This window comes from Rhineura floridana, chromosome 3 (genome assembly GCF_030035675.1).
Source record: "Rhineura floridana isolate rRhiFlo1 chromosome 3, rRhiFlo1.hap2, whole genome shotgun sequence".
Lineage (NCBI taxonomy): Eukaryota > Metazoa > Chordata > Lepidosauria > Squamata > Rhineuridae > Rhineura > Rhineura floridana.
The window spans coordinates 98,487,333-98,514,863 of NC_084482.1; the positions used below are offsets into that span (position 1 = coordinate 98,487,333).

The window sequence follows — 27,531 nt, forward strand, 5'->3', positions numbered from 1 at the left end:
TGATCATATTAAATTTCCTGGAAATATGGTGGTAAACCACATGGATAAAAAAAGTTGCTGTCTGTGGAAAGAAAATACACTCCACCTCTTTCTATCAGTTGCCATAGATTTTCTGATTAGAGATGCAATAGATCTTCACCAGGAATAACAAACTTACAAAGAATATCCTTAATCTAACTGATAGGGTTGCTAGATCAGAAGTATCCCAAACCCTGCGATTTCAGGGGCTGGCCCTAGTGATGTCACGGGACAGGCCCTAGTGATGTCATTAAGCATGATACATTATGCATCAACCATAGTTGCTTGAAGCATACCACTCAAACAAAAAAAAAAATTCCGATTGGAAATTAAGATAGAAATCTTAGCTAAAAGAGGGTGTTCCCAGGTCCAGCTGAAGTGACAGGATCATTTCTTCTCACCTGCTGAGGGAGCCTGGATAGGGAATATTTAATCTGGTTTAAAACAGATGCTATTGAAGGTCTCTGATTCATAGGGTTACCATAAGTCAAAATCGATTTGAAGGTACATAACAACAACAATAAACCCCCTGCCTGGAATGCCTTGCCCCTGCCTTTTAATGTGGCTGCTCCAAACTTCTTTACAGACTTGACCCTTCACTGCAGAAAGAAGATTCTCTACTCTTTCCTGCCTACTCTGTGGTCTGCTATAAACGCACTTTGACAGCCAACCCAATTCCAGTAAGTAATAATTGACAGAAAACACACATGGTTTGGTCTACCTTCACAGGCAGTAGCTTGGGAACAACAGCAGTTGAAACCACATTTCCCAGTATGTGAATTCTCTTTTACCACTATCAGATAAGAAACAAACCATCATGCAACCAACAAAGTGCATCATTAGTAGATTTAAGGGGATTGAGCTGAGTGCATGGAACCACTGTTGTTTCTATGGATGTAAGGGAGTGAGGTCAGAGGTAAATGAAATGCAAATAGAAAAAAAAAGACACTGATGATTTCCTAAATGCAATACCATACCAACCATAACAAGATTCCTATGAGCAAGGCAGAAAACTCAGCACCACCCAACCAGTCAGAGTTCCTCAACAAAAATCAAAACTACAATCCTGTCAGCCAAGATCACAGAAATCTGCATGCAGCACAACCTGACCTGACCTGGGGCTGCAGTTAGTGCAGAATTCTGCGGCACAATTGCTGACATGAGTGAGGCCCTGTCAGCGCATAATATCTCTGTCCTGAAATCTGCACTGGTTCAAGTTACCAGGCCAAGTTCAAGTTATGCTTTCCGTATTATGGGTACCACATAGTGCTTGTTCTGCTCTTGTATGAAATTGATCCTTTAGTGCAGCAGCACCTACGCTTTGGAACTCCCTGCCTATTGACAGGATGGAGGCAGGCACCTCCATTGTACTCTTTCTGGCACCTGCTAAACATATTTTTGTTTAGGCAAGCCTACCCAGGCATGTGGAAGCTATTATGTTTTTCATCTGTTTTTAACTCATTGTTTTATTATTTTGAATGTTTTTAAATACCTGTTTTAACTGTTTTTGCCAATAATTTTATTGTTTTAGTTCTTTCTGTAAACTGCTTTGAGGTTTTTTACAATAAAGTAATATATAAATGTTGTAAATAAAATACATAAATAAATGTTGGCGTCACTGTGGCCCTTGGGTCTCTTTCCTCTTTTAGGCACAAAGGAATCTGCCTTATACCAACTCAGGACATCTGGTACCATCTAGCTCAGTACTGATGACATGGACTAGGATTGGCTCTCCAGGATTCCAAGCAATGGTATTTTTCAGATATTCGATTTTGGACCTTTGCATGCAAAGTATATGCCTGCTACTGACCTACCGCCCTTACCCTGTTAAAAAAGTATCTTTTAAAATTGTTCTTTTCAGTTCACTAATGAATGCACAGCGTACCTAGGGCAGATCCCCACCATGCATTTAAAACACACTCAACACACATTTGAAGTGCATGAATCTAATTTCTGGAGTGAAAAGTGTGGGATGGGGGAATTTCCCTATAAATACTTCCATTTCCCCACCTCCGTGGCTACTTCTTTGCTTTTCTGCATGTGGACTCTGTAGGTCAGGGCCAGTTTCTATAAGACAAATGTGGGGCTGGGTTGGCAGATGTGATCACTGGCCATTCTCACAGCTGTTTTGTGCCTGAGGGCTTCAAGAAATGGCACTAGTAAGAACATAGGAAGAGCCTTGCGAGATCAGACTAAAGGCTTGCCTCATCCAGCATCCTGTTTCCTGCAGTGATCAACCAGCTGCCTCTTTTGGGGCAGTCCTCTCCTGCCGTTGTTCCCAGCAAGTGGTATTGAGAGTAGAGCCGAGCATCATGCCCTTTTCCACCTTCACAGGATATCTATCCCCCACAAAGATGGGGGAGAGAATACCGGAGACTTGGGGGGCAGCAATAGTCACATGAATTTTTGGGAGGTTTTTCCTTACATTTCACATGGTCTTTTTTTTAAAAAAATATCTATTTGAAACAAAGCTATGCTACCATTCAAAATGGCATATAGAGTCAAAGGGGGAGGGGGGAGAAGCCCCTTTGGATAGTTCAAAGAATGAAAGTACCCCTCTCCCAAAAGTCATATGACTCATTGACAATTTCATAATGGGCTCCCCCTCTCCCCTTGCTTCCAAATGAGCTGGATGCAGAGGCACAGTAGCGCTGATCTTTGAGGTAGCATGTAGCAATCATGACTAGTAGCCATATTCTCTATTTGTTTAATACCTTTTGAAGCCAAACATGTGGCTAGTAATGTCTTAGCCTATACTGCAGAAAATTCGAGGGGTGGTAGAATACACAGAGTAGATCCATTAAAGTTAACAGAAATGACTAACATGTTTGTTAATTTCAGTGGGTTTACTCTGAGTAGGACTTAGTAGAATACAACCCAAAATCTGTGTGAGTGAGGAACAAGTGAGGTCACTCCATGAACAGAAAAGGGGAGAAAACATTTCCAAAAAGATTAAAAGTTGAGGGTCATCTCGCACACAGAGTGAGCCCCCCAACATTTGCCCCAAAGTCCTGTGCTGATGGCACCATTGAACAACATCCACTGGAATGCTCAGGCTCCCCTGTACAAACCTTATTGAAGCTGATGTGAGCCTATAACAAATCTCTAAGCAGTTTACATAAAATAGTAGTAAATACTTCTTTTTTTAAAAAAAACAACCAATAAAATCAGTAAACATGAAAACAAATAATAAAATTATCAAAATGTTGATAAAACCAACAGAATGTAAAAACAAGTAGATATATTGAAATTACGTGTCTGTGTAGACTTGCCAAAATATATAAGTTTGTAGCAGGCTTTGAAAGCAGTAAGTACAGTGAACACTGATAGGAACAGGGAGTTCCAGAGCATGGGTGCTGCCACACTTAAAGATCCATTAGGTTACACGTAGGCTGATATGGGGGTCTCTAAGATACCCTAGTCACAAACTGTTCAAGGCTTTAAAGGACGTGAAATGCTTAGAGCAGTGTGATGTGTTGGGGTATACCTCTGAATACCAGTTGCTGGGCATCACAGATGGGGTGAATGTTGTTGCACTCCAGTCCTGCTTGTCGTGGGCTTCCCACAGGTATCTGGTTTGCCACAGTGCAAACAGGATGCTGGACCGCTGGCCTGATCTAGCAGGGCTCCTCTTAGGTTCTTATGATAGAAAGTTGAGTTTAGACTAGGGATGGGCAAGAATTTTGATTCAGTTCGCATTTCAGGCTGAAACTATCAAATCCATACTTTCCATAACAATATGAGAACACAGCCTTCCTTCACAATTCATACTTCTTCGAATGTTGCGATGCAGTTTGCCAACAAACCAATGTTTACAAAAATGCATATATTAGGGGAAAGTATACATGAACATGAAACGATGAGTGAAAATAACATGCAAAAGTGCATTATATGACGAGAAATGGCTTGTGAAACTGTGTACAAAACTGCCTACAAAAGTTAGTTTATTAGGAGAAATTCACACTAAAATGATGGAGAATTTTCATGAGGATTTAAGAATCACAAATTGCTGCAGAAATGTGGAGAACTGAATTGAAGGTTGGAAAAATGAGACGCTGAGAGAACCAAAATGGGAAGCTCTTTCTTTCCCTAGTTTAGACTACGGGGTGGATTCAAGTCCCTCCTATGCTGTGAAGTTCATGAAGTAACATTGTAACTGTCTGTCAGCCTAATCCACCTTGTAGGATAATTGTGAAGATATAATGAGGAAGAAATTAATGTACACCACTCTAGCCCTTGTTTAGTACCTTCTTGCATTTCCACCCCTTGCAATGCTAGTATTTATTAAAACACTTGATTCCATTTGCTGTTTCTCTGGCATCCTATATTCACTTAGTTTAATGGAACCCCCCCAGTGAATAATTCCAATGAGAACACAAAGTGCCTGCCTTTAATGTGTTTTATGTTAGTTTTATGTTAGTTTGTATTATGGGAATGCCAGGTCATTTCTAGAAAGCAGCATTTCATGGTGCTGCTTAGCTACAAAACTGTTTATGAAAATGTCATTTTTAACATTAGCTGGTTTTTCAGTAAATGGATGCATTTCCTTCCTCCCGGTGCAAAGGGTGCTTGGCCTATATGTAATTACTGCTGGCTTTTAAAACACATGGATACTAAAGCACCTGGTGTAATCATCCCACTTCGGAATGCAAAAAGCTTTTCTCAATATATGTTTCCACTTTCAGAACATTTGCATATAAAGAGTAGTGTTTTGGCATTACAGTAATACTTCAGTTAATGAAGTACATGCATTCCTCAACATTACTTCTTTAACAGAAACTTTGGCACTGGAGGTAGGAATAATATGGACGCTTGCTACACCACAAAAAAGAAGAGCAGTTCAACGTACTTCAGCACCCTTTTTATTCTGAAATGAAACAACCATGTCAGCTAAGCTTTGCATACAGACCACTTGAAGGCTTCTTCCAAAATGCATCCAAGGATGCCTGCCTTGCCTTTTTTCATTTTATCATGTAGCATCTTGTTATAGCAGTCAAAGCTCTGAGCACAGGTCTCCTCTCCGTACTTTCAAGCAGGCAGGCAGGGGGCAGCTATCACCACCACCCTGTGCTTGGTCTCTCTTTCCCTCTCTCTGCATCCTCCCTTACTGTACACCTGAAGCATTGTTTACTGTGGATGTCCTGCACCACCTGGCAAGGAGTGCCACTCCAGCCACGTGCGAGAGAAATGCCTGCAGCCGCCGCAATCCTGGTGCTCCCCACCCACCCCAAAAAGACTTTGCTAAAAGGAGCTTCTTTCCTGGAGGATTTGTTAACTGAAGTATTACTATACTTCTTGAGGATTTGCAGAGGCCCAAGGAAAAACTGATGAGAATGATCCATGTACACCCCTGTAATCTCACATTGATTTCAATATTATGCCTCCCACTAAAAACAATGGGACTTAACTTTTTACAAAGCTGTAAATAATTCCCACTGAACATCTCAGTAAACTAGCACAGGATTGGCCTATTTGATTAGATTGTGCCATGGATACAGAAGGACCATAACATAAACACTACATTCGCATGCACTACAGGTCCTTGAGACAGGAAGTCACCTTGATCCATGTGGCTGACATCAGAATTCTCTAGGGTCATCTCTCTTGATTAGTCTACATACTTCATAATTACAGGCCAAATCATGATTCTGAGGTTCTCTGGCTGCCATTGAGTGAACTGCCCAGCTCTGACAAAGGGCCAGGGAGAGGAAAGAGTAAAAGGCAGGCACCCATGCAGGCTACAGACCAAGCGAAGCAGCAGGGCCAAAGAAAGGATAGCTAGAAGAAGGAGGCTCCAGAGTACAGTTGCCAGGTCTCTGGTTTTTGCCCGGAGACTCCTGTTTTGGGGGGTCCTCTCCAGGTCTCCGAGTGAGTCACCTTAATCTCTGGACTCTTAACTTTTTTTTAATGAAAGCTTCTGGGTAGTCTGGTTCAAGAGATACACACCAAAATGTCAGCTGTGCCCCCAACTTCTGTTAGAAGCCAGCTGCTCTAATCCCCACCCGTTCAGGTTTTTAGCCAATAAGTGAAGTCCGGGTTGTGATTGACAAGAGATTAGCTGACCTCCAGGCAAGAGCTAGAACCCATAGCAAATATTGAAACCAATTTCTTTTTTCTGTTTGTCTGCACATCAGATGTTGAGTGAGCTTATAATATGTTATACTTTTCTAATTATAGAGTCAAACAAGTTTAAACTTTACTGGGCTGTTGAAGAGAGCAATTTATTTGTCTAATTCATAGCCTGTTTTGAAAACCTTCCTAATATGAAATTTTAATCCATTACCCACTTTTCTGGGAGTAAAGCTGCAATGCTAATCCCACATACCTGGGAGTAAACTCCACTGAATTCATTAGGGCTTACTTTTGAGTAGACATGGTTAGGATTGTGCTGCAAATCAGTGGGACTTTTGAGTGAACATACCAAAATATTGTGTTGTAAATCTTTCTCTCCCCACACAATCCTTTTTTAAAAACTAGGCAGGACTTACTTAGAATTATTATTAGAATTATTATTTATTACCCACCTTTCACCAAAAGGTCAATGCTTTTAAAACACATCCAGCTCACATTTAAAGTGCATGACTTCCCCCAAAGAACCCTGAGAAGTGTAGAAAGTTCCCACCACCCTTCACAAACTGCAGTTCACGTGATTCTGTGGTGGGATTCATGTGCTTCAAATGTATTTTGAATGTGCTTTAAATGCATGATGTGGTTCTGCCTTAGGTATGTTGTGCATTCATTACTGAATTGAAAAGAGCATTTTTAAAAGATAATTTTTAAACGGGAAGAGCTGTAGCTCAGTGATAGGGTACATGCTTGGTATGCAAAGGTCCAAAATCCAATCTCTGGAAAAGACTATTGCCTGGAATCCAGGAGAGCCAATCCTAGTCCATGTCATCAGTACTCAGCAAGATAATACCAAATGGCCTGACTCAGTATAAGGCAGATTCCTTTGTTCCTAAAAGAGGAAAGAGACTCAAGAACCACAGTGACTCTGAAATATATTTATGTATTTTACTTACAACATTTATATACCACTTTATTGTAAAAAACCTCAAAGCGGTTTACAGAAGGAATTAAAACAATAAAATTATTGGCAAAAACAGTTAAAGATAGGTATTTAAAAACATTCAAAATAATAGCACCAACAATGAGTTAAAAGCAGATAAAAAGCATAATAGCTTCTACATGCCTGGCTAGGCTTGCCTAAACAAAAAATGTTTTTAACAGGTGTCAAAAAGAGTACAATGAAGGCACCTGCCTAATGTCAATAGGCAGGGAGTTCCAAAGTGTAGGCGCTGCCACACTAAAGGCCTGATTTTTTATAAGAGCAGAACAAGTACTATGTGGCACCTGTAAAATAGAAAGCACACTTTGAACTTGGCCTGGTAGCAAATCAGCAACCAGTGCAGATTTCAGAGCAGAGATATGTGCTGACAGGGTCTGGCTCACGTCAGCAATCATGCCATAGCATTCTGTACTAACTGCAGCCCCCAGATCAACTTGTGCTGCATGGGGATTTCTGTGACCTTAGTTGACAGGCTGACATGATTTTTTAGTTTTGAGTTTTGGTTAGGAACCCTGACTGGTTGTGAGATGCTGAGTTTTCTGCCTTACTCATAGGAATCTTGTTGTGGTTGATATGGAATTGTATTTAGGCAATCATCAATGTCTTTTGTTTTTCTTTTCTATTTGCATTTCATTTACCTCTGACCTCACTCTCCATTACATCCATAAAAACAATAACAGTGATTCCATGTGGTCAGCTCAACCCCCTTAAACCCACTGATGATGCACCTTGTTGTTTCCATGTTAGTTTGTTTCTTGCCCAATAGTGGGAAAAGAGAATTCACATCCTTGGAAGTGTGGCTTCAATTGCTGTTGTTCCCAAGCTACTGTCTGTGAAGGTAGACCAAACCATGTGTGTTTTCTCTCTGTCAGTTATTACTTACTGGAACTGGGTTGCCTGTTAAAGTGATTTTATAGCAGGCTACACTGTAGGAGGAAAGGGTACAGAATCTTCTTAACTCTTACCCATTTCCCAAACCTCTCTCTGCAGTGAAGAGTCAAGTCTGTAAAGAGGTTTGGAGCAGCCACATTAAAAGGCAGGCAGGGCATTCCAGGCAGGGGGTTGCCAACCCTGCTTTGATATGGATAGCTTTGCAGAGGATCGCTAGTCAAGCCTTACCAACAGCACAATCCTAACCATATCTATTCAGAAGTAAGTCCTGTTGAATTAAATGGGGCTTAGTCCCTTAGTGTGTTTAGAATTGCAGCCATCAGGGGTATCCATCTTAACTCCTGAGTTCTCCCATCTAACATCTCGACAACACTAGGCTTCCTTCTTCCTACAGTGGCCTTTTGGTGACTGGCTTGGCCTGAGGGTACTTAAACCCTTCTTGCCAGAGGAAGTAGGCTAGATCAAATGTTCCCTACCCAGGCTCCCTAAACAGATGAGAAGGAATGATCCCGTCACTTCAGCTGGACCTGGGAACACCCTCTTTTAGCTAATAATACCTGTCAAATGCTACATATCCAGTCCTGTAAAAGTGGGCTAGTTTTTAAAAACCCTTGGCAGATTTACACTCCAGTGGCTGCTGTGGTCTATAACAGAGCTCCTGTGGACTGCTGCTTGCTTTTTCCATTGCTGTCTGAATATTTGTAGATGGGGGTTGTTCCTGGATTTGCAGGGCCAAACCTATTTGCCTGTCATTAATAATATACGGTGCTCAAACGACAGAGCATTTTATCACCAATATGAATTATCTTTCTGGCATTTCATTCTGGTGATCCTTTCCATAGTCTAGGGGAAGATATTTCAGACTGTACATTTTTTTAAAAAAGAGAATGTTAAGTGGCTAAATCAATGAGTACATTTCATCCCAGCAGCTAACCAAGGCACAGATCTATAACTACTTAAGTTTTTGATGAGGCACTGGAGAACCATTAAAGAACAATTTTCTCCTGGACTTTAAGTTAGGTGTTGGATTGACTTGTGCAATTGCATTAGAAATTATTTAGTCACCATGCACTTATGAGTCTCTAGAACCCTGGGCCCAAACACATTACAGGAAAATAAGTTCCATTGCCATCCAAACTGATGCATGGTCCTTAAAAACATGAGCTGCCCTGTTGTTGGCCATGGAAAAGGAACATTTCAGCCTTGCAGTGTGCAGCCAGTATATTCTATATTAGCATATGAAACGTGTGCCTTTATAATATCTTCGCTAATCTGAAGGTTTCAAAGAATCAATATTAAATGAAATGGGAAGCAGATTTGTCATGGGAAATACTGCAATCCAGGAGAAGGTTGCATATTTCACATTATCTGTGAACTTTAAGAAAAATGGTTATAAAATATTACATAGGTGGTATCTAACACCAGTTAGATCAAATATAATTTACCTGGTATAAATAATAATTGCTGGTAATGTTGCAGTTCTAAAGTGAATCTTTGCTCATTTCATGGATGTGCCCCCAAATCAAGAATTACTGAAACTCTATATTCATGGAAATTAAAACTATTATAGGTCAAAAGATTTTTGGTAATATCTGGTTATTTAAAAGAAGTGATACAAATGACTGCCCACCTCTTCTGCAGCTTTGATGGTTGTTTGTCAAGATTTGGATCCCCCCTCCAATCGCTCTGGTTTGGTGTATTGGTGGCAAGAATATGGGATATGGCTTATACGATAAACTTGACAGATATAAGAATCAGAGGGCGACATCCGATGATGTCCACTTGATTGGGCAATGGAAATCCACTTGCACAATGGGACTTTTGGTTTATGTTCTACCCCATGCACCCTCAAAATCTACTCAGAGGGTTTGCTGGGGAAAGGAGAGGATGAAGCAGCCTCATTGTAAAAGCAGATATCTGCTTATTGTACTTTGGATCTCACCCAGAGAAGGAAAACAATGATGCAATACATTTATAGAAAGGTGGAGTCTTGTTACTGACCTCATTTTCATGTAACACTTTGCCACCCCATGATTTAACAGAAATGAGCAAATGTACAGGTTCTGAAAGGGAAGATCATGGCTACTTTGCTCCTCCTGTGGTTGTTCTGCTGTTGCACTGTGCTAAACCATAGTTTGGCTTAGCCTTCCATCCAAATCCAAGCTTCTAGTTTAGCTCTCTCCAGACAAACCATGAGCTGAAAACCAGGGGACAAACCTTGGTTACAGCTTGTGGTTTGTCTGGGGAGAGCTAAACCATTAGCCTTGCTTCAGATGAAATGCTAAGCCAAGCAAAACCATGGCTTAACTCAGCGCAGCAGCAGCAGCAGCAGCAGCAGCAGCAGAGAAACCAGAGGAGCAGCAAAGCAGATGTGATTTCATCTCTGAGAGCCCAACCATTTGCTCATTCCCACTAAGCCATGGCTTGATTTAACATTATATGCAAACTAGGCCCTTGTGTAATGGAACAAGAAAGTTCAAAATGCTATAATAAATCCATTCACTTTCTGGAGGACTTTAGTTCAAAATCTTGACTTCTGTTAGGGCAGAGATTAACATAGTATTTAAGGATATGTAAACAGAATGAGTGGTGAATATTGTTAAATGATTCATGATAGAAGTAAGTTATAAGGCGGAAATGATTTTCAATGTTTGTGATTTATTAACTATGTAATATGTAATTTACTATTTATTTGACAAGGCTTTCTAATATTGTGTTTGCTGCATGCTGACAATGAGTATTGACTTTTTACAATTTTCAGTAGCAATGTGCCCTGTGGTCAAAAGCCACAGATAACATTTGTGGATTCTGTGACTCCTACCATGTTTGCTTGTGTTATGGTAACCAGTGGTGATATATATGGTATATTCATATTGCTTTTAACCATAAATATTGTTTTTTGAATGAAAAACCCTTGATGCCATCACCAAACACTCTAGAAGATATTGTTAGAACACAACAGAGTAAACATACCATTCTCCTCCTATGAGGTAAAATGTTATTTTTTCACAGGCTGACTAAGCGATGCCAGCCTTGTACCTTAAATATCATTTAAAAGGAGTTTGATGAAAGCGTTGAGGATTGGAATGTAACCTTCCCAGGGATTTTGGCCAGGAATAAAAGATCTGCTTGAAGTGCACCCAAGGGCTTGGATTTTTTTCCCTTAGGATACATGAACACCATACCTTTAAAACACATGGCTTCCCCCAAAGAAACTTGGGAAATGTAGTTTATTAAGGGTGCTAGGAATTGTAGCTCTGTGAGGGGTAAACTGTAGTTCCCAGGATTCTTTGTGTGTAGTTATGTGCTTCAAATGTTCAGTGTGGATGTGACCTCCCTCTTTTCCTTTGTATGGCAGTCTCCTTCAGATTCGAAAGAGGTTTGCCATGTGACACGTGATGGAGGTGATGGAACTCCTCTCCAAAATTCCACACAGAACTAGCTGTACTTTTCTTTGGATCCATCCAGGCCTTTGTTTACAGACCTAATAGATAAGTTCCTGTTATGGAAATGAAAACATTTCCTTGTGTACCATCAGCACAAACTAGGAAGCTTCTCCAGTTATCTGCTACTAACAAAGCTACTTTTAAGAATATATTTTGTGGTGGCTGTTACTTACTACTCTTGTTAGTCAAATAATCAGTTTATTTCTTTGGACTAACATCATGAGAAAAAATGTTTTGACAGTATTTTTTAAAACAGACACTTGTCATCTTGTCAAAATCATGAAAGTGAAGTGCTCAGACGTTTTTGTATGTAAATCCCATTTAAGTGTATGGGAGCTGCACAGGAGCACTATTATTCTCCCATCTTGCCATTGCAGACAGAATTCTGCTCCCAACTAAGATATGAAACCAGAATCAGATCAGACTCTGTGTTTGTTTACAGTTTAATAAACCATGGTTTATTGAGCCAGGATTGTTGCATCTGAACCCACCCATTGTTTGGAGTTGAAACATAAACATTGTAACTTAAAAAAGAAATAGCAGTCCTTGCCAGGTCTTCCAAAGTTTTGCTTGTCATTTCGTGTGATGATACAGCTAAATATTAATACAATACCATGGTGTCTGGCATATGTGATCTTCAGCTCATATGCGCTGCAAATACTTTTTCCAAAGTGTTGTGCAATTACAAAAAATGGTTTGTTCTGTTAGAATCAGCGTGTCATCAAATCTTCTGTGTATATGTTTATAAATGGAAAATACCAGTTATGTTGGTTAAATTATAACCACAAAGAATCATAGTGTTCACTATTCCATGATCAGTGCCTGAAGGATTGCTCCTTGTTTATAATATGTCCACACAGAATTAGGGCTACTAATCACCATGTCAATCCAGATGCAAGTTTGAGAAAGTCCATCTGTGGAATCAGATAGAAAAGAGGCAGCTCACATAAGAGCTCAGAAGATTCCTAGTGACCAAAGTTGAACTCAGGGTCAAGCTCCGAAATGATGGATGTGATGGTGAGGAAGCAGACAGCATATGGGAGGAGAACTGGGCACTCATGCAGAATCAATCATCTGTGAAAGTGATGCACACTTGTTGTTTTGGCCAGAAAAAGGGTTTCTGGGAGGAAGTGTAAGTGTACAGATGATACCAATCTGAATCTTACACAGAAATGAGGAAAAGCAGAAGCACAAATGAAACCTACTTCACCTTTTAGCACTTCTGTGAGGTGTTTGAATAATTTCTCATGATCAAATGCTTGTGGGTCGGGTTACAGGGGTTTGTGTGGTTCCTAGGTCACATGCAAAAGGTTCTCACTGAATCGCATCTAGCAAGGTTGCATGGACCATCTACAACAGATAGTCCTGTAGACTAAGATCATACTAGTGCATCTCACAAAAAAGTGCATTTGCTCTCCTCTTCCAGTATTTGTGCCATGTGTGAATGCCGTTAAGAGGAAAAATGTTTAGTAGGATGTTGGCCTCCACATGAACACTAGTAATTAGTCATAGTGGGCTTATTTATATATATTCATAGCAATATAACACAGGGGTAACCAAATTAGTCTGTTGAAGCAAATACAACAAAGTATTAAAGTATTAAAGACTAACACTTTTTTTGTTAAAATATATTTTAACATATAGCATAAGCTGATAAAGTAGGCTCTAATCCATGAAAGCTTGTGCCGTAAGTTCTACAAGACTCTGTTGTTTTTGCAGCAAGATCAAACAGTTAGAGAACTGAATTTCCAGCAACAGTTACACCTGTATGATATACCAGAAGACAATTCCCCAAGACGTACTGAACAAGTTAATGCCAAAATATTTTAATTCTGCACCCAGTTTTCACAGGCACCTGAATCCAGACAAATTTTACTCTGATGTACAGACTGTTTTCTTTTCAAGTCATTGTATTGAATATAAGCAGTGCAAAAGCATGTGTCTGTTGGGAGATAGATTGCTAATCTATCTTTCCCAATGATCTTCCACCAAAAAAGCCCTACAACAGCAGTGAACAATAGTCTTCATAGATGTGTTTCAATTGCCTCTTCTCTTTTCTAGGATCATCTCTCAGTTCATGAAGGGTGACGATGACATGTGAAAATACCTGCAAGGAAATATGCTCACTCTTGGCAATAAGACCAAGGACCCCTTAATTTTATGTCAGTTTCTTTCTTGGAGGAACAGATTGATTAGTGGTAAAGAATATGTCTTTTTATGAGAATGAAATGTCAAGATGGAACCTCAGGCATGTCAGAGGTATAGCTGAGCTCTTGGAGCCTGTAGTTTCACCCAGCAATGCTAAGAGATTTTCATCAGAGAAATCTATCAGTGGCATAGACCAATGCTTGCACATTCCTGGAAAAGCAGATTCTGCATACAGTTCTTTCTCAGGTGGCTCAAATATTCCAGAGTGCCCTATCCCATTAGGTTACAATGAGCATGATTCTCTGCCTCTAGAGCAGCTGTCATATATGGACACAGGATACGTAAGAGGCATTTTTAATCTCAGTGCAATAAATCCTGGGCTTCCAGAGATGTATGAAGACAAGGCAATAGGAAAGAAAAACCACTATAAATTAGATAATACTGCCCATAGCAAGTCAAATGGAAGCACCCCTACCCATGGGATGTCATACCAAGCATCATCACCATTGGTAGAGTTTTTGTCTCCTCTTCCTCCCCCACCATCCCCATCAGCTCAAGTTGATAGCTATAAAACTAACAAAAATGTAGCTCAAACTCATTCTGGAATTTGCTTTGAACCCAGCATGCAAGCTGAAGTGTGCATTAAAGACACTGACAAAGACCTACTTTTTTACTCCCCAGCAAACTATCACAATGATTACTGGCTCTCTAGATGTGAGGATGAAAGCCTAGTCACAGAAGAGAGTGACATTTGGTATCCCACCAGTCAATATATCCCCCCCAAAATTAACTCCCCCATTTCCACCAAGACCCAGAAGATTTTGTGCACTCAGAATTCAGTCTGCACTTACACAGTTCCTGAGGTGATGGACTCGAAGCCCTCTCCTTTGCTACATACCAGTCACAATGCTGTTAATGATACACAAGAGAACAAACAGTATTTTTATGCTTCCAGTGTACACAAACCACCCTTCAGAGCAACAGATCTACCAAGCACCATGGCAGTATCCAGCACACAGGAGGGGCAGTTTCATGGTGTTCTGCATCCATTCAGAGTTCCTGATCTTTTGGGTTTAGACCAGGATGTATATGAAAGCTGTATGAGCTTAAAATACATTGGCAGCTCGCTTCCTAACAAGGCTGAGCCAGGAATAATTAAGAGCTATGAAAGCAAGAAATGTTTCTTCAGTTCTGAGGAAGAAAACAGCAGAGATGTTTGGCAGCCACTTCTAAATCAGCAAACAAGAATGCAAAAGCCACCGAGTCATGGTTTGGACCTCGCAAAAACTCCTCTCTGTGAAATCTACGAGACAGCCGACACAATATCGTATTACACTAATGATGCCGAGTACTCTGCATCCCGACCACTGAGTGGATTTAGAAAAGCAAAGAAAAATGATATGAATAGCAGCCCTGACCTTCCGACGAACCCGAGGCAAGAGGAAATGCTCAAGCCTGTTTGTTTTCCAAAGCAACATTTTTCTAAGAAAGCTGAAAGTCAATCCCAGGATGACTCTACCAGTATAAAGATAAACAGAAGGACAACTCCTCTTCTTTACTACCTTTCTGGTGGGAAAAATCCCAGCTTTATGAGTCATGAAAACCAGACTCAAGACGAAGAAGACTTTGCTATGAGATCTCCAAGGAGCAATTTCACTGCCGCTACTGAGCCAATAGAAATACCAAGAGATACTAACACCTATGTGGATAATATTGGCAGCAACAATGAGGGGCTAATTCCGAGGAGTCCTGCATCATCAGTGGATGAGAAGTTCAAGAATGACTATCGGGAAAAACTTAAAGTTGCTCAAAGTAAGGTCCTGAGAGAAACATCTTTCAAGAGAAAGGATTTACAAATGAGCTTGCCCGTTCGGCTGAAGCAGAAACCCTCTTCACGGCCATCCATTCAACATCTCAGGTCCTTGTCATTATCTAGTACAAACGAGGACTCCAAATTGATTCCTGCCCCCAAGCCACTGGAAAGCATCAGCAATGAAGATGAATCAATGAGGCCACAAACTGCCCGAATTGGGGGAAGGAAAAGGGCCACCAAAGAACAGAAGAAGATCTCTTACTCTGAGCCAGAGAAGCTCAACCAGCTGGATGATCAAAGAGATCAAAGTGCATTGTGGACAAAGAAGAATGCAAGGTCCCGGTCTGATGAGATTAACGAACAAGACAGCATGATCATCGGACGTAAAGCTCAGAGAAATCAAGGCAGGGCTCTTTTGAAAGCAGAACTGAAGCAAATACAGCACAACGCGCTTCTTGAGTACATGGAACGAAAGATTGGGCAACGGCCTGCTGCCGCACAGAGCAGCACACAGCGAAAGCCTCCTTTGCTACTGAGGACTTCAAATGCAAAGAGGTTCCTGGAAGACAGTGCTGCCAATCCCAGTACGAGCAGAAAGCTACAGTCTATAGATGGTTTCTGTCAATTTCCTGTTCCAGGGAAAATTCTGGAGCCACTGTCTTTCTCCCCTGCTTTAACTTCTACAACTGGTGCCATGACTGATAGATGCAGTGCCAGATCTCCAGTCTTTGACATGGCTAATTCAAAAGTGCAGCCTGCTGACAACGAAGGAAGCTGTGTCAGCAAGTGTGCCTCAACTAAAAGTATTCATCACTCATGTTCTGTCTCCAGTAAAGGACGAGGGAGATCAAAATCAACTCCTTCCCCTGTGCAGGTAACCAAATAGCTATTAAGATATAACTTACCGCTTGTGCTATATTGATCAGTTGCTGTTATCAATAATCCAAATGTTTACTCAGTGTAGGCCACGATGAGTACATTGTAATGCACATGAACTTGTATTTTGCCTGGTTAAAAGTTACTCTGTTGATTTTATTGGAAAGGTCACATAGGAGTTTGAAAAGCACACTGAAGAAAAGAGTAGGAAACCATGCCATTATTACGCATAATCCATTTCCATAAATATTCCTAGTTGTCTGTTGAACTAAGAATACTTGAATGAAGCTCTAGCTCAGCCTTCCTCAACCTGATGCTCTCTAGTTGCTTTGCACTACAACTCTCATCATCCCTGACTATAGGCCAGCTGGAACTGATGGGAGTTGGAGTCCAACAAAATCCAGAGGACAACTTGGGGAAGGCAACTCCAGTTCCATAACCTGAACAGTTACAACTCTTGGTAGCCCCATTTTTAAGTCAAGGTCACTAGTCAGAATGAAAATGGATATGATCAAGCCAGAAATGAAACCCCACTGATTTCAGATCAATGGGCATGATCCCAAAGGCTTGTCTCTTACTTTCTCTCTTATTGAAACATTGGAGCCTTATATTGTCTGTTCAGGTCCAATGTTTGTTAAATTATAGCATTCTGTAATCTCTCCCTCTCCCATAATTTAATGCTATAAAGCAGAGATGTAGTGTATCAGGAATGTAGATTACTGAAATAAAGTGATCATTGCAGAAATTAGGACTGAGAAAATAAAAATAATTCCTTCAACAACTTCCCCTCTATCTTGTATTATACAGCCACGAGAGTGCCTGTATATTATAGCCAGCATGGATTTTTCACATTCTGCAATGTTAAATTGAAAATACCCCCATGCCATTCTGATGCTTCTCATAAGCTCATTTCAAAACAAAACCTTACAAAACTTATAGTCCAGAACTCAGAAACGCTTGCTTAACAACCCTCTCAATTTTCATGGTGATACACAAAACAGTCAGAGAGAATAGAGAGTTCAAAGTCTAAAAAGAGAGGAAAAAAACCCAGACCCTTTTGGATTTTTTTCTCTGAGAGTTCTTATAATCTGTTGAAATTCATTAAAAATCAGCCATGTTCACAGAGTACCTGTAATCCTAATACTGACCTTGCCCCATACTCTGACCTTCATCTTCTGCAGTTTAAAGGTTAAAAAATATGCCTGTCTGATTTTTAATTAATTTAAGAAATTTTGGCTGGCAGCCTATGATCACGTGGGACATGCTCAGTAAGAACCAACTGTCAAGAGTTCTAAAAGCCTCACAGCTGCTGGGCTTGCCTAATCAGGGAGCCACACCCACACTACACTTTGATTTCACATGAGAGAGTCATGGCTTCCCTCAGAGAATCCTGGAAAGTGTAGTTTGTGAAGGGTGCTGAGAGGAGACTCCTATTCCACTGACAGAGCTCCAGTGGCCAGACTGGTTTAACAGTCAGCCACTCTGACTGAAGGTCTGTGAGGGGAACAGGGCATCTCCTAGCAACTCTCAGCACCCTTCACTAACTACACTTCCTAGGATTCTTTGAGAGAAGTCATGACTGTCCAAAGTGAAATAAAGGCATGGTGCGGATGTGGCCAGGGACAGCTTTGGTTTAAATATGGGTGAGAGGCTACATGTGCCTGCTGTAGAATAAAAAGGTGGGGGAAACGCTGAAAAGCAATGATAGTGTTCACAGTGTTTTCCTTTTGGAAAGGAAAGGGTTTTCCCCTCTGCCCAGTGCCCACTCATTCAATCTCCTCCCCTCCCCGCCCCTCCTCCGGATCAGTGTTGGACTAGGACCTGAAAGACCAGGGTTCAAATCCCCACACAGCCATGAAGCTCACTGGGTGACCTTGGGCCAGTCACTGCCTCTCAGCCTCAGAAGAAGGCAATGGTAAAACCACCTCTGAATACCATTTACCATGAAAACCCTATTCATAGGGTTGCCATAAGTTCGGTCGACTTGAAGACAGTCCATTTCCATTTTCAAACATGATTGCACAGAAATAAATCCCATTGAACTCAAAAAGTATGCAAATGATCAAACTAGGGTTGCCAGGCCCAGCCTCCAAGAGGTCTTCTGTATCTTTAAAAGTTGTGCAGGGGGAAGGGAGAATTTCATCTTGTGGTTTTTCCCATTACAATGTTGCAAGAAAACCTGTACTTGGCTGAATTTTCTCTTCTCTTAAAGATACTGAATCATTCTTAGGCCCTGAGCCTGGCAACCCTAGATCAAACCCACACTCCCTTCTCCCTCCTATCCCTCCCTCTTGCCCCTTCCCTCCCCCTTCCTTTGCCCCTCCCTCCCCATCCCCTTCCAATTCCCTCCTTCCCCTTCCTCCTCCCCATGGTCAGTTTTACCTATTTAAGCATGATTGCATGGAAGTAAATACCATTGAACTCTATGAGCATGCAAATGATCAAATCTGCCCCCTCCCCTTCCTTTGCCCCCCTCCAATACGCTCCTCCCCCTCCCCCTCCCTTTTGGTCAGTTTTTCCTGTCCTAACCATAGGCATAAATTGCATAGGCATAAATCCCATTGAACTCAATAAGCATGCAAATGATCAGACCTGCTTTTCTCCTCCTTCCCCTCTCCTCTCCCTTCCTCCCCCCCTCTTCCTCCTCCCCTGCCCACTCCAGCCCTCCCTCCCTTCCCCCTCGGTCAGTTTTACCTATCCTAAGCATGATTGCATGGGAGTAAATCGCACTGAACTCAATACACATGCAAATGATCAAACCTTGCCTTCTTCTCCCCTCTGCCTCCTGCCTGCTCCCATCCCAGTCCTCCCCTCTGCCTTTCCTCCCCTCCCTCCTCCTCTTCCTCCTCCTCCCCTCCCTCCTCCTCCCCTCCCCATCCTCTGTGGTCAGTTTCACCTATCCTAAGCATGATTGCAGGGCAGTAAATCCCACTGAACTCAATAAGCATGCAAATGATCAATCCATTCTCAGCAAGCTTGCACAGGATCCCATTTCTTACCTCCCGGATTAAAAAGCAGGGAAATTCACTAATAGGCAAAAAAAACCTTGCAGTTTAAGAATGTACCTATAGCCCACAGATATTTCTATCAAACTTTAAAAAGCAGGGGAAATGGGCAGCTATAGTGAATGCAGCAGGGGAGCAGGAGACCTGACCTCCTCTCTGAGATATTGGACTGCCCTACAAATTTGTCAAAATGCAAACAAAATTTGGGTTGGTGTTTCACAGTCCAATCCACTTGCTGTGTACCTTGGAAGAATTGGGTAACATGTGCCTCTGAGCATATGGTGAGTGGTGGCAACACCTGCAATCAGCCAAAATAATAGAAAGAAGACATGTGCTGTGCTGATCTTGTTTTAGCAGGGAGGAAGCAACATTATTAAGACAGTTGATATAGTTCAGATGGTCACTTTAAATATGTCTGATTTCCTTTGCAATTTTAGTGAAGTTTCCTATAGGAAATCGTTTTCTTTCGTTTCTATTTCTGTGAATGTGTGAAGTACAGCAACACTTGGCAAACTTTACACTAAAAAAACTCCAAACATAATTGTGGAATAATGGCACTGACTTCTGCAGAATAGTCTCTAGTGGACCTGAGGGGTGTCTCAATTTGCACAAGATAAAACAGTGGGAGGTGAAATATATTCTAGCAAAATTCTAGATGTGCTATATGTTTTTAATTGACCGTGCCCACCTTGCCTTAAATGAAGTTTAAACATAGCAGGCTGAAGACATGCATCCTCTTTTTTCCAACAGCTAGAGTCATTCCTGAAGTAGCAACATATTGTAATCAGTTTGATTTTACATTAAACTGTAGTTTCAGATTCAACTGTTAATGCACTCAAAATAGAAACAGAACATAACCAACAATTTGAAATACAAAAGTCTGTCTTCACCATCATATGACATTGACCAATAAAAAGGCATTGAAATTAATAAAAATAAATTCTGACACAGATTTCTAGGATGAGTAATGAGGGAAATAAAATTTTCTAGTTTAGATTCTCTGTAGAAGCATTAGTAACAGAGGAAAGAAGCAAAGTAAGAACACCAACAAACATACAAAAATATAATTCTCCATCTTTGGAGATGGCAGGTATTGCCACCACTCACCATATGCTCAGAGGCACATGTTACCCAATTCTTCCAAGCTACACAGCAAGTGGATTGGACTGTGAAAGACCAACCCAAATTGTGTTTGCATTTTGACAAATTTATAGGGCAGTCCAATATCTCAGAGAGTAGGTCAGGTCTCCTGCTCCCCTGGTGGATTCACTATAGCTGCCCAATTTCCCTGCTTTTTAAAGTTTGATAGAAATATCTGTGGGCTATTGGCACATTCTTAAACCACTAAGTTTTTTGCCTATTAGTGAATATAGAATGGTTTTGACCAAATACGATATAACACTGAAATACTCATGTCATACCAGTATCTCTTATGTTCCATATTTTCTGTAAAACAATTAGATCAAATTATATAATAAACACCTTGTCTTCTAACTTCTTTTCATCCCAGGCTTTTCCAAGACAACAATCTGAATGAGACAGCACAATTATAAACTAATAATCATGAACAATTTTAATTCTTCCTGATAGCACTCAGAGCCACTTCACGAAAGACACATTCTCATGGAAAACTCACTTATGGTAACTACCACTGCCTGAACCGCTGGAGAGCTGCTGCCAGTCAGTGTATATGGGCCAATGGTCTGATTCAGTATAAGGCAGCTTCCTATTAATTAGTTAATTAGTTAACTTATATACCACCTACATGCCAAAATGGCTTCTAAGCAGTTTACAAGTATAAAATCAATTATACAATATCCGTGCATAATTAAAACGCACAATATAACTCATTCCTTCAAAACATTAAAAACAACCATAATTAAATATACAAACTCATTAAAAAGCAGAACAAAAAAGTTAAAAGAGCAATGAAAACAATTAGACCAAGACTTTCATGGAAATGCTCATCTAAACAGGTACGATGTGACAGTACCAATAGAGACCTCTTATATTTCAGCAGGGATGGCATTCCACAACACTGGTGCCACTAGTGAGAAAGGCCACCTCCATTTTACCACCAGCTGATACTGTTCAGACCATGTCAAAAACAATCAGTTTCCATTTGCTGATCTGAATGCCATCACTGGGCAGTGGAGGGGAATGGTTCTTTTCAGGTAAACTGGTCCACAGTTATTTAGGGTTTATATGTAAGTAGCAGGACCTTAAAACTGGTTTGGTAGATAACAGGCAGCTGGTGCAGATCTCTTCACACTGGCATGATATGTGTCCAATAAGGAGCACCACTCTCCATCTGGGCTACAGCATTCTGCCCCAACTAGCTGCAAGGGAAGCCCCATGTAGAGTGCATTACAATAGTCTGAACATGAGGTTATCAATGGATGTGTCACAGTAACCAAATTATCCCTGTCCAGGAAAGGATACAGTTGATGCACCTGCCAAAGCTGGTGATAGGCGCTCACCTGGGCCTCCATGGTCCTAAGAGGACCCCTAAATTGCAACTTCCTGATGATTGCTCCCAATGGCTTCATGTGCAAGTTAAATAGCACTGGAGACAAAACAGTGCCTTGTGACAGCCCACAGCTAAGCTGTCAAGATGTGGACATGTAGACGCTGTTCTCTAAGATCAGCTATGCAAGTTGGAGCAGAACCACCACAAAACAGTGTCTTAAACTCCCAACATGTAGAATGTAGATTCTGTTTCTTCCAAAAATTCCTATAGGTGAACCACCTTCTTGAGACCTTGCCCTCAAAGGGGCTATTAGAGACTGGGTGGTAGATTGTCAAACATTTCATGATCCAGGGAGAGCTTTCTCAGGAGCAGGCATATTATTGACTCCAAGATGGTCAGGACCATTTCCTCACACAAGGATGCATTAATCACCCCTTGGACCCACCCAGTCAAACAACTTGCATGAACAAGCCAGGATAGGCAAGGCTCAAGATGGCAAGTGGTGGGATGAACAATGAGAAGCATCTTGTCTATGTCCTCAAGTCTCAATATTCGGAACTGATCCCACAGAATTGGATAAGGCAGTGTGTTGGATAGAGACCATATTAGCAGCAGCATCAAGATCAGCATGAAGGCAAATGATGTTGTCCTTGAAGTACCTGGCAAACTTTTCACAGCAGGCCTTTGATGGTTCTCAAGATTTACTCTCAAGATTTATACAAGTTCCTATATGGAACTGACGTCTATCTAGGAACTTTTGTCTTTTGTGAAGAGGTGCTTAAATATCATGTAAGGTACTCTAGCACAATTGATGAATCTTAATTGATTTCTATTCCTCAAATCAATCATAATTCTGTAGTTTGCCATTCCAGAAGGCACTCTAATAAATGAACCATCCCCCACCCACTCTCTCAATAAAACTCCCTCTGTTTAATACCTTCCTGAATTTTTAAAATTAGCTGTTTTTCTTTTTTATTTCTGTCATGCTCCACAAACACAGTTTCCCAGCTTCAGGGGAAAAATATGCACTTCATAGTGCCAATTTGTGAAGGACAATGCCTGTCAATAATGCTGGAAAAACAGGATAAGGAAGGCAAACAGAAGTAAATAGGGAAAGAAGAGAGAAAATGAGACAGAAAAAGAAGGTGCACTTGTTTCCCTTCTCAAGTCAAGCTAGTACTACTTACTTCTTTGATAAGAAACTTTCCGTAGTCTTGGTTTTTAGGAGGTGTAAGATGGGGGTTGGGCAACGACTTGGCAACTATGGCCAGTAGCTTATTTATGTAGCTTATTCCTGTCGTGATTTAAAAAAAGAAACCTAGGCTGATATGGACTGTTGTATTTTACTTTCCTAACTTCCTAGGATGAGGGTGACGTGACTCAGTGGTAAAACACATGCCTTGTATATAGAAGGTCCCAGGTTCAATCTCTGGCATCTCCATTTTTTTTAAGGAAAAGGTAGTAGTAGCTGAATGTTGCAACTGGGCTAGATGGACCTTTGGTCTGAATCAGGCTCAGGATAATGCATGTTCAAATCTTTGTGATAACTTGCCACTCAACAGATGAGGTTCTGGAGATTACCACATTTTAGAGAGCTCTTAAGACAGGAATAGAGGGCCTGTAGACCTCAAGATGCTGTTAGATCCCAACTTGCATCATCCCTGACCATTAGCCATGCTGGTTAGTGGAAGATGGAGACCAACAACAGCTGCAGGGGCACAGGTTCCCCATGCATGTGTGTTAAGTGTCTTACTATTTTGGAACCAAATAAAGTTTAACTTCTGTCTTCTAATGTTTCTTCTTCTGGAACTGAAAGATCTTCAGTCCAATCCCACCTCAGCCATACATGGCCTTGGACAAGTGGTTATCATGTAATTTTGCTTCCAGATTTTCAGGAGGGTATCAACTATATGTAGCCTTCACATATAATATACCTATTAAGATTGTTAGTTATATTTTAAATGAAGGGTCCCTAGAGCAGATGTATTGTTTACTAAAGCAAAGTTTTGAAGGCTTGGGTAGTCTAAATTTATTGTGAGGGGATGTCCTTGTTGAATCCCTCACTGAAATGGCATTCAGATGGGTACTGACTGTACCGCGTTGCTGGAAATGCAGGAGAAGTACCAGGGAAGGCAGCTGTCTGTTTTCCTAGGTTTATCCTTGTAGTCTTTTCAAGTTAGCAGCATAGCTGATAAAGATTCCTGTCAAATGATTCCTGTGAAATGTGTAAATTGGCAGCAGAATGACGAAGATTTAGATTGTTGTGAGAGCTGGAATTTAGAACAGAACTCACCAGGCTATGTGTAAGATTCTGTACTAAAATGATGCAAATTCAGCTTATTTTTGCTTATTTTACATACTTTATTCTGTTTCTCTTAGTCATAGTGAGGAGCAAAATACCATGCAGGGCCCCTTGGCAGGCACTTGTTTATTCAGGCACATTTGTCTGCTGAGAGTCACCTGGCATTGCACACACATGGTCAAGCCTATCTTTGCAGCCATAAGGACTAGGAAATTGTTTGCATATGCATTTTTAATTCTCTGGAAGCTAAATTCTGCAGCCAGCATCACATATGTTCAGACACACGGGTCTGAACCGTTCTCAATTTTCTTCTGGTAACACAGTATGGAAGGGCCACAGAAGAGGATTTAAAAATATTTCTTTTCTCAGTTAGGGCATATAAAAAGTAGAGAGCCACAAAGCCATATGGACACTGAAGTTCCCTTCTTGTAAGACACTGTTTTTCATTCCCAGGTTTTCCATAGCTCTACAGCCTGCCCTGCATTGTCAGCTCAGGACCATGAATATTATCCCACGCACCCCAAGTAAGTATGTAAAAACTCACAGGGGGACAGCTCATGTGATTAGAATTTTCTCTGCCTGATATGTTTCAACTATAGTCTGTACCTGAGGATGCAATTATATGGAGAACCTCAAGGAGACTTGCCCCTTTCAGGAATTCAGCTGTGGCATCTCAGAAGCAATTTCCATTCTCTTCTGGTTCCATTTCCCCTGGCACATGTTCTGGCTACTGTGATGATCTTGGAAATTGCTTCTGGAGGTTATAACTATATTCTTGGAGGAGATGAGTCATACATTAGATTTGTAGTGCAAGTGTATCACTAGGGATATGTCTCATGGGGGAAAAATAAATGTCTGAACCAGCTTTTACTTCCATCCAAATATAAAAGTTTTCCAGATACCTTTGAACAATTATATCTATCAGGCTACTGTGCAATGATATTATGCATCTTTCCCATTGACCAAGGATGGCATCTCTTGGATAAAGTCACATTCTCCACCATCACTTGGAGACCGTGCAGGATGACTACATGAATCATGCCTTCATGTGAATGTGCACAATTGCTGGCACAATGGAGTCGTGGTCTCCATTCAGCTCCCATTAATTCCAACAGCACTCTCTCTCTCTGTACATTTGTTACATAAAAATAAGTGAGTGACAAAACAGATATATATCTGAAATTGTTCAGTTAAATGGTTCATCTGCCTTCTATGAAGCACTGCTGGGATTCAAAATGAATGCAATGATCCAAGATGATCATTTTAAGAAAACTCAGGATGGATTCAAGAATGGGTGTTACAAATTCAAGAGGGGATAGTGTTGATGGTTTTTGCAGGGAAGGGATTACCACAAGTTCTCTGGCTTGGAGGTTTTTTCTATAGCAACCATCACATTCAGGAATATTGGAAGAGAGAACTTCTGTATCTATACACCCAACTCTGTAACAGCTCATAGAATTAATCCAGAAACACACTTAATTTCTCTCTAGCTTTTTCTTTTTCCTTAGACAAACCTCTCTTGCATATGCCATGGTCCTTAGAATAATTCCAATCTGAGTGTTCTTAAAACGGTCATCTTGGTTCAGAGCATCCAGGGCCTCCTTACTTGCAGTGCTCCTTGGCTACATTTCAGATTGATCGATTGAGAGAGAGTCAGAAAACGGTAGGGACATGGAGAAGGACACTAGGCAATGTGTCCATTAGGTGCTGGGCATCTCTCTTACCAGGGACTTTGATAGACAGACCCATATTTTAGGCTGCAATCCTAACTCCACTTTTAAGTGTAAAGGTATTCAGTAAAGGGCCTGTGGGCTCATCCAGACAGAGTGGGATAATCCAGGTTTTCCATACCCGCTCTGTCAGCTGAGAGTCCTCACTTGCCCCTTTTCCCGCTCCTTTCCCGCTTTTTGCTGATATTAAAACCACGCTTTTTTACCGGCCGCACACGCAGCCCAAACATGTGGCATCTTCTCGCTTTTTTCCTGTCCATGCCCCCGACACATCCCACTATGTTCCGATTCGTTGGGAAAATATGACGTCTGCTCCCCTCTCCCCTTCCACTGCCATCAGTTCTGCACATGCGTGCTTGAACGCGGAAGCGCGAAAGTTTGAATTTCCTGTGGGCGCAATGGAGGTCATGGCCCAAACCGAATTTGGAGGAGGGGGCCATGAGTCCTCCCGTAGCCTGTGGGGCCCTGGGCAAAATCATAAGTGGCTGATGAAAGGGCGGCGGGCAGCACAAAGAACCCACTCAGGCAGGGGATTCACACCTCCCCCCTAAAAGCCGTGAGCACGCCTGCTTCACAGCTGATGAGTCGGGATCGGGCAGCACAAGGAATTCACTCAAGGGATTCAAACCTCCCGCCAAAGTACCTCACACAAACCCGATTCACAGCTGATGAGCAGAGAGGGGGGAAGCTGTCCAGCCACTCATCTGGGGATGGGGGGTGCCCCAAGAGCAGGAAGCGGCTTACGAGGCTGCATGGCTACAAAGGAGAAAAACACGCCACAGCCCACCCAGCTTCTCATCGCACACAAACAACACCTATGGTTACGGTGTTCCCCACTTTACAACACCATGTCTGCTTGGCAAGTCTTGCAGAACTGCGCATTCGTGGTAAACCAGAATAGTTATTCCATTTGGCAAGCGAGTTCTTGGATATTTCCCGTTTCAGCTTGCCAAACACTCCCTCTGGTTACAGTTAGCCATAAGTCAGGATCGCAGCTAATTCCGTTGCTATGGGCGAAAGGCTATAGCTCTGTGACAGAGCACCTATAGCAGCATATCTGCTTGGCAAGTCTCGCAGAAATGCACATTCGTGGTAAAGCAGAAAAGTTACTCCATTTAGCAAGCGGCTTCTTGGATATTTCCCTTTTCGGCTTGCCAAACACTCCCTATTGCAGCCATTTATAAGCCCCTGCAAGTACATCATAATTTGGGCACAAAAGTGATTTGTGTTTCCCCTTCCAGTTTCCCCTTCCTTCTGCTGCTTTCACAAATATGCTTTCTTGCATTTCTGCAATCACGTTAATCCAAAACGGTTAAACAGCTTTTCCACCATGACTTCCTGCTTCTGCGCAAACCTGCATTTCTGCACCTGCGCAGTATATCCAACAGCACTGATTGGCCACGTTTTCCCGGGCGACGTTTCCACACAAGCGCAAACGTGCAAAGGACGGGATTGGCTGGAAAAGAGGAGGGGGACTGGGGAACCGCCCCAGGACTGCCCATGCAACAGCATCATCTCTTAAATCCGCGGTATTGCGTCCAAGCGGCCGAAGGAACGGCGGATGATTCACGCTTTTAAAAAGTGTATCGCATTTTCCGCGGTTGTGCGAAAGCGGATTTAACCACGCGAAAACGCACTTTTGCACTCGGCGTCATCAGGACAACCAAAAAATAATGAGAACACAAAGCGGTCATGTCACACATTTTGCAGTCGTCTGGATGAGCCCTGTGTCTCAGCAGAGATGGTTAGGATTGCAGCCAAAC

General features: G+C 41.6%; 1 protein-coding gene across 6 annotated transcripts in view; it reads left to right on the top strand.

Annotated features, from left to right (window-relative positions):
* The window catches only part of SHROOM1 (shroom family member 1), a 76,445-nt gene that overhangs the window by 36,342 nt on the left and 12,572 nt on the right, over positions 1–27,531 (top strand). For 3 of the 6 annotated variants that reach the window (XM_061617032.1, XM_061617026.1, XM_061617029.1), the window contains exons 2-3: positions 13,486–16,259; positions 24,492–24,562. In XM_061617032.1, the coding sequence (XP_061473016.1) occupies positions 13,632–16,259; positions 24,492–24,562 (2,699 nt within the window). In that variant the 5' untranslated portion in view covers positions 13,486–13,631. Of the gene's footprint in view, positions 1–604; positions 699–1,667; positions 1,770–12,365; positions 12,442–13,485; positions 16,260–24,491; positions 24,563–27,531 lie in introns of those variants that run through there. The other 3 variants (XM_061617028.1, XM_061617030.1, XM_061617031.1) reach the window with 3 other exon arrangements.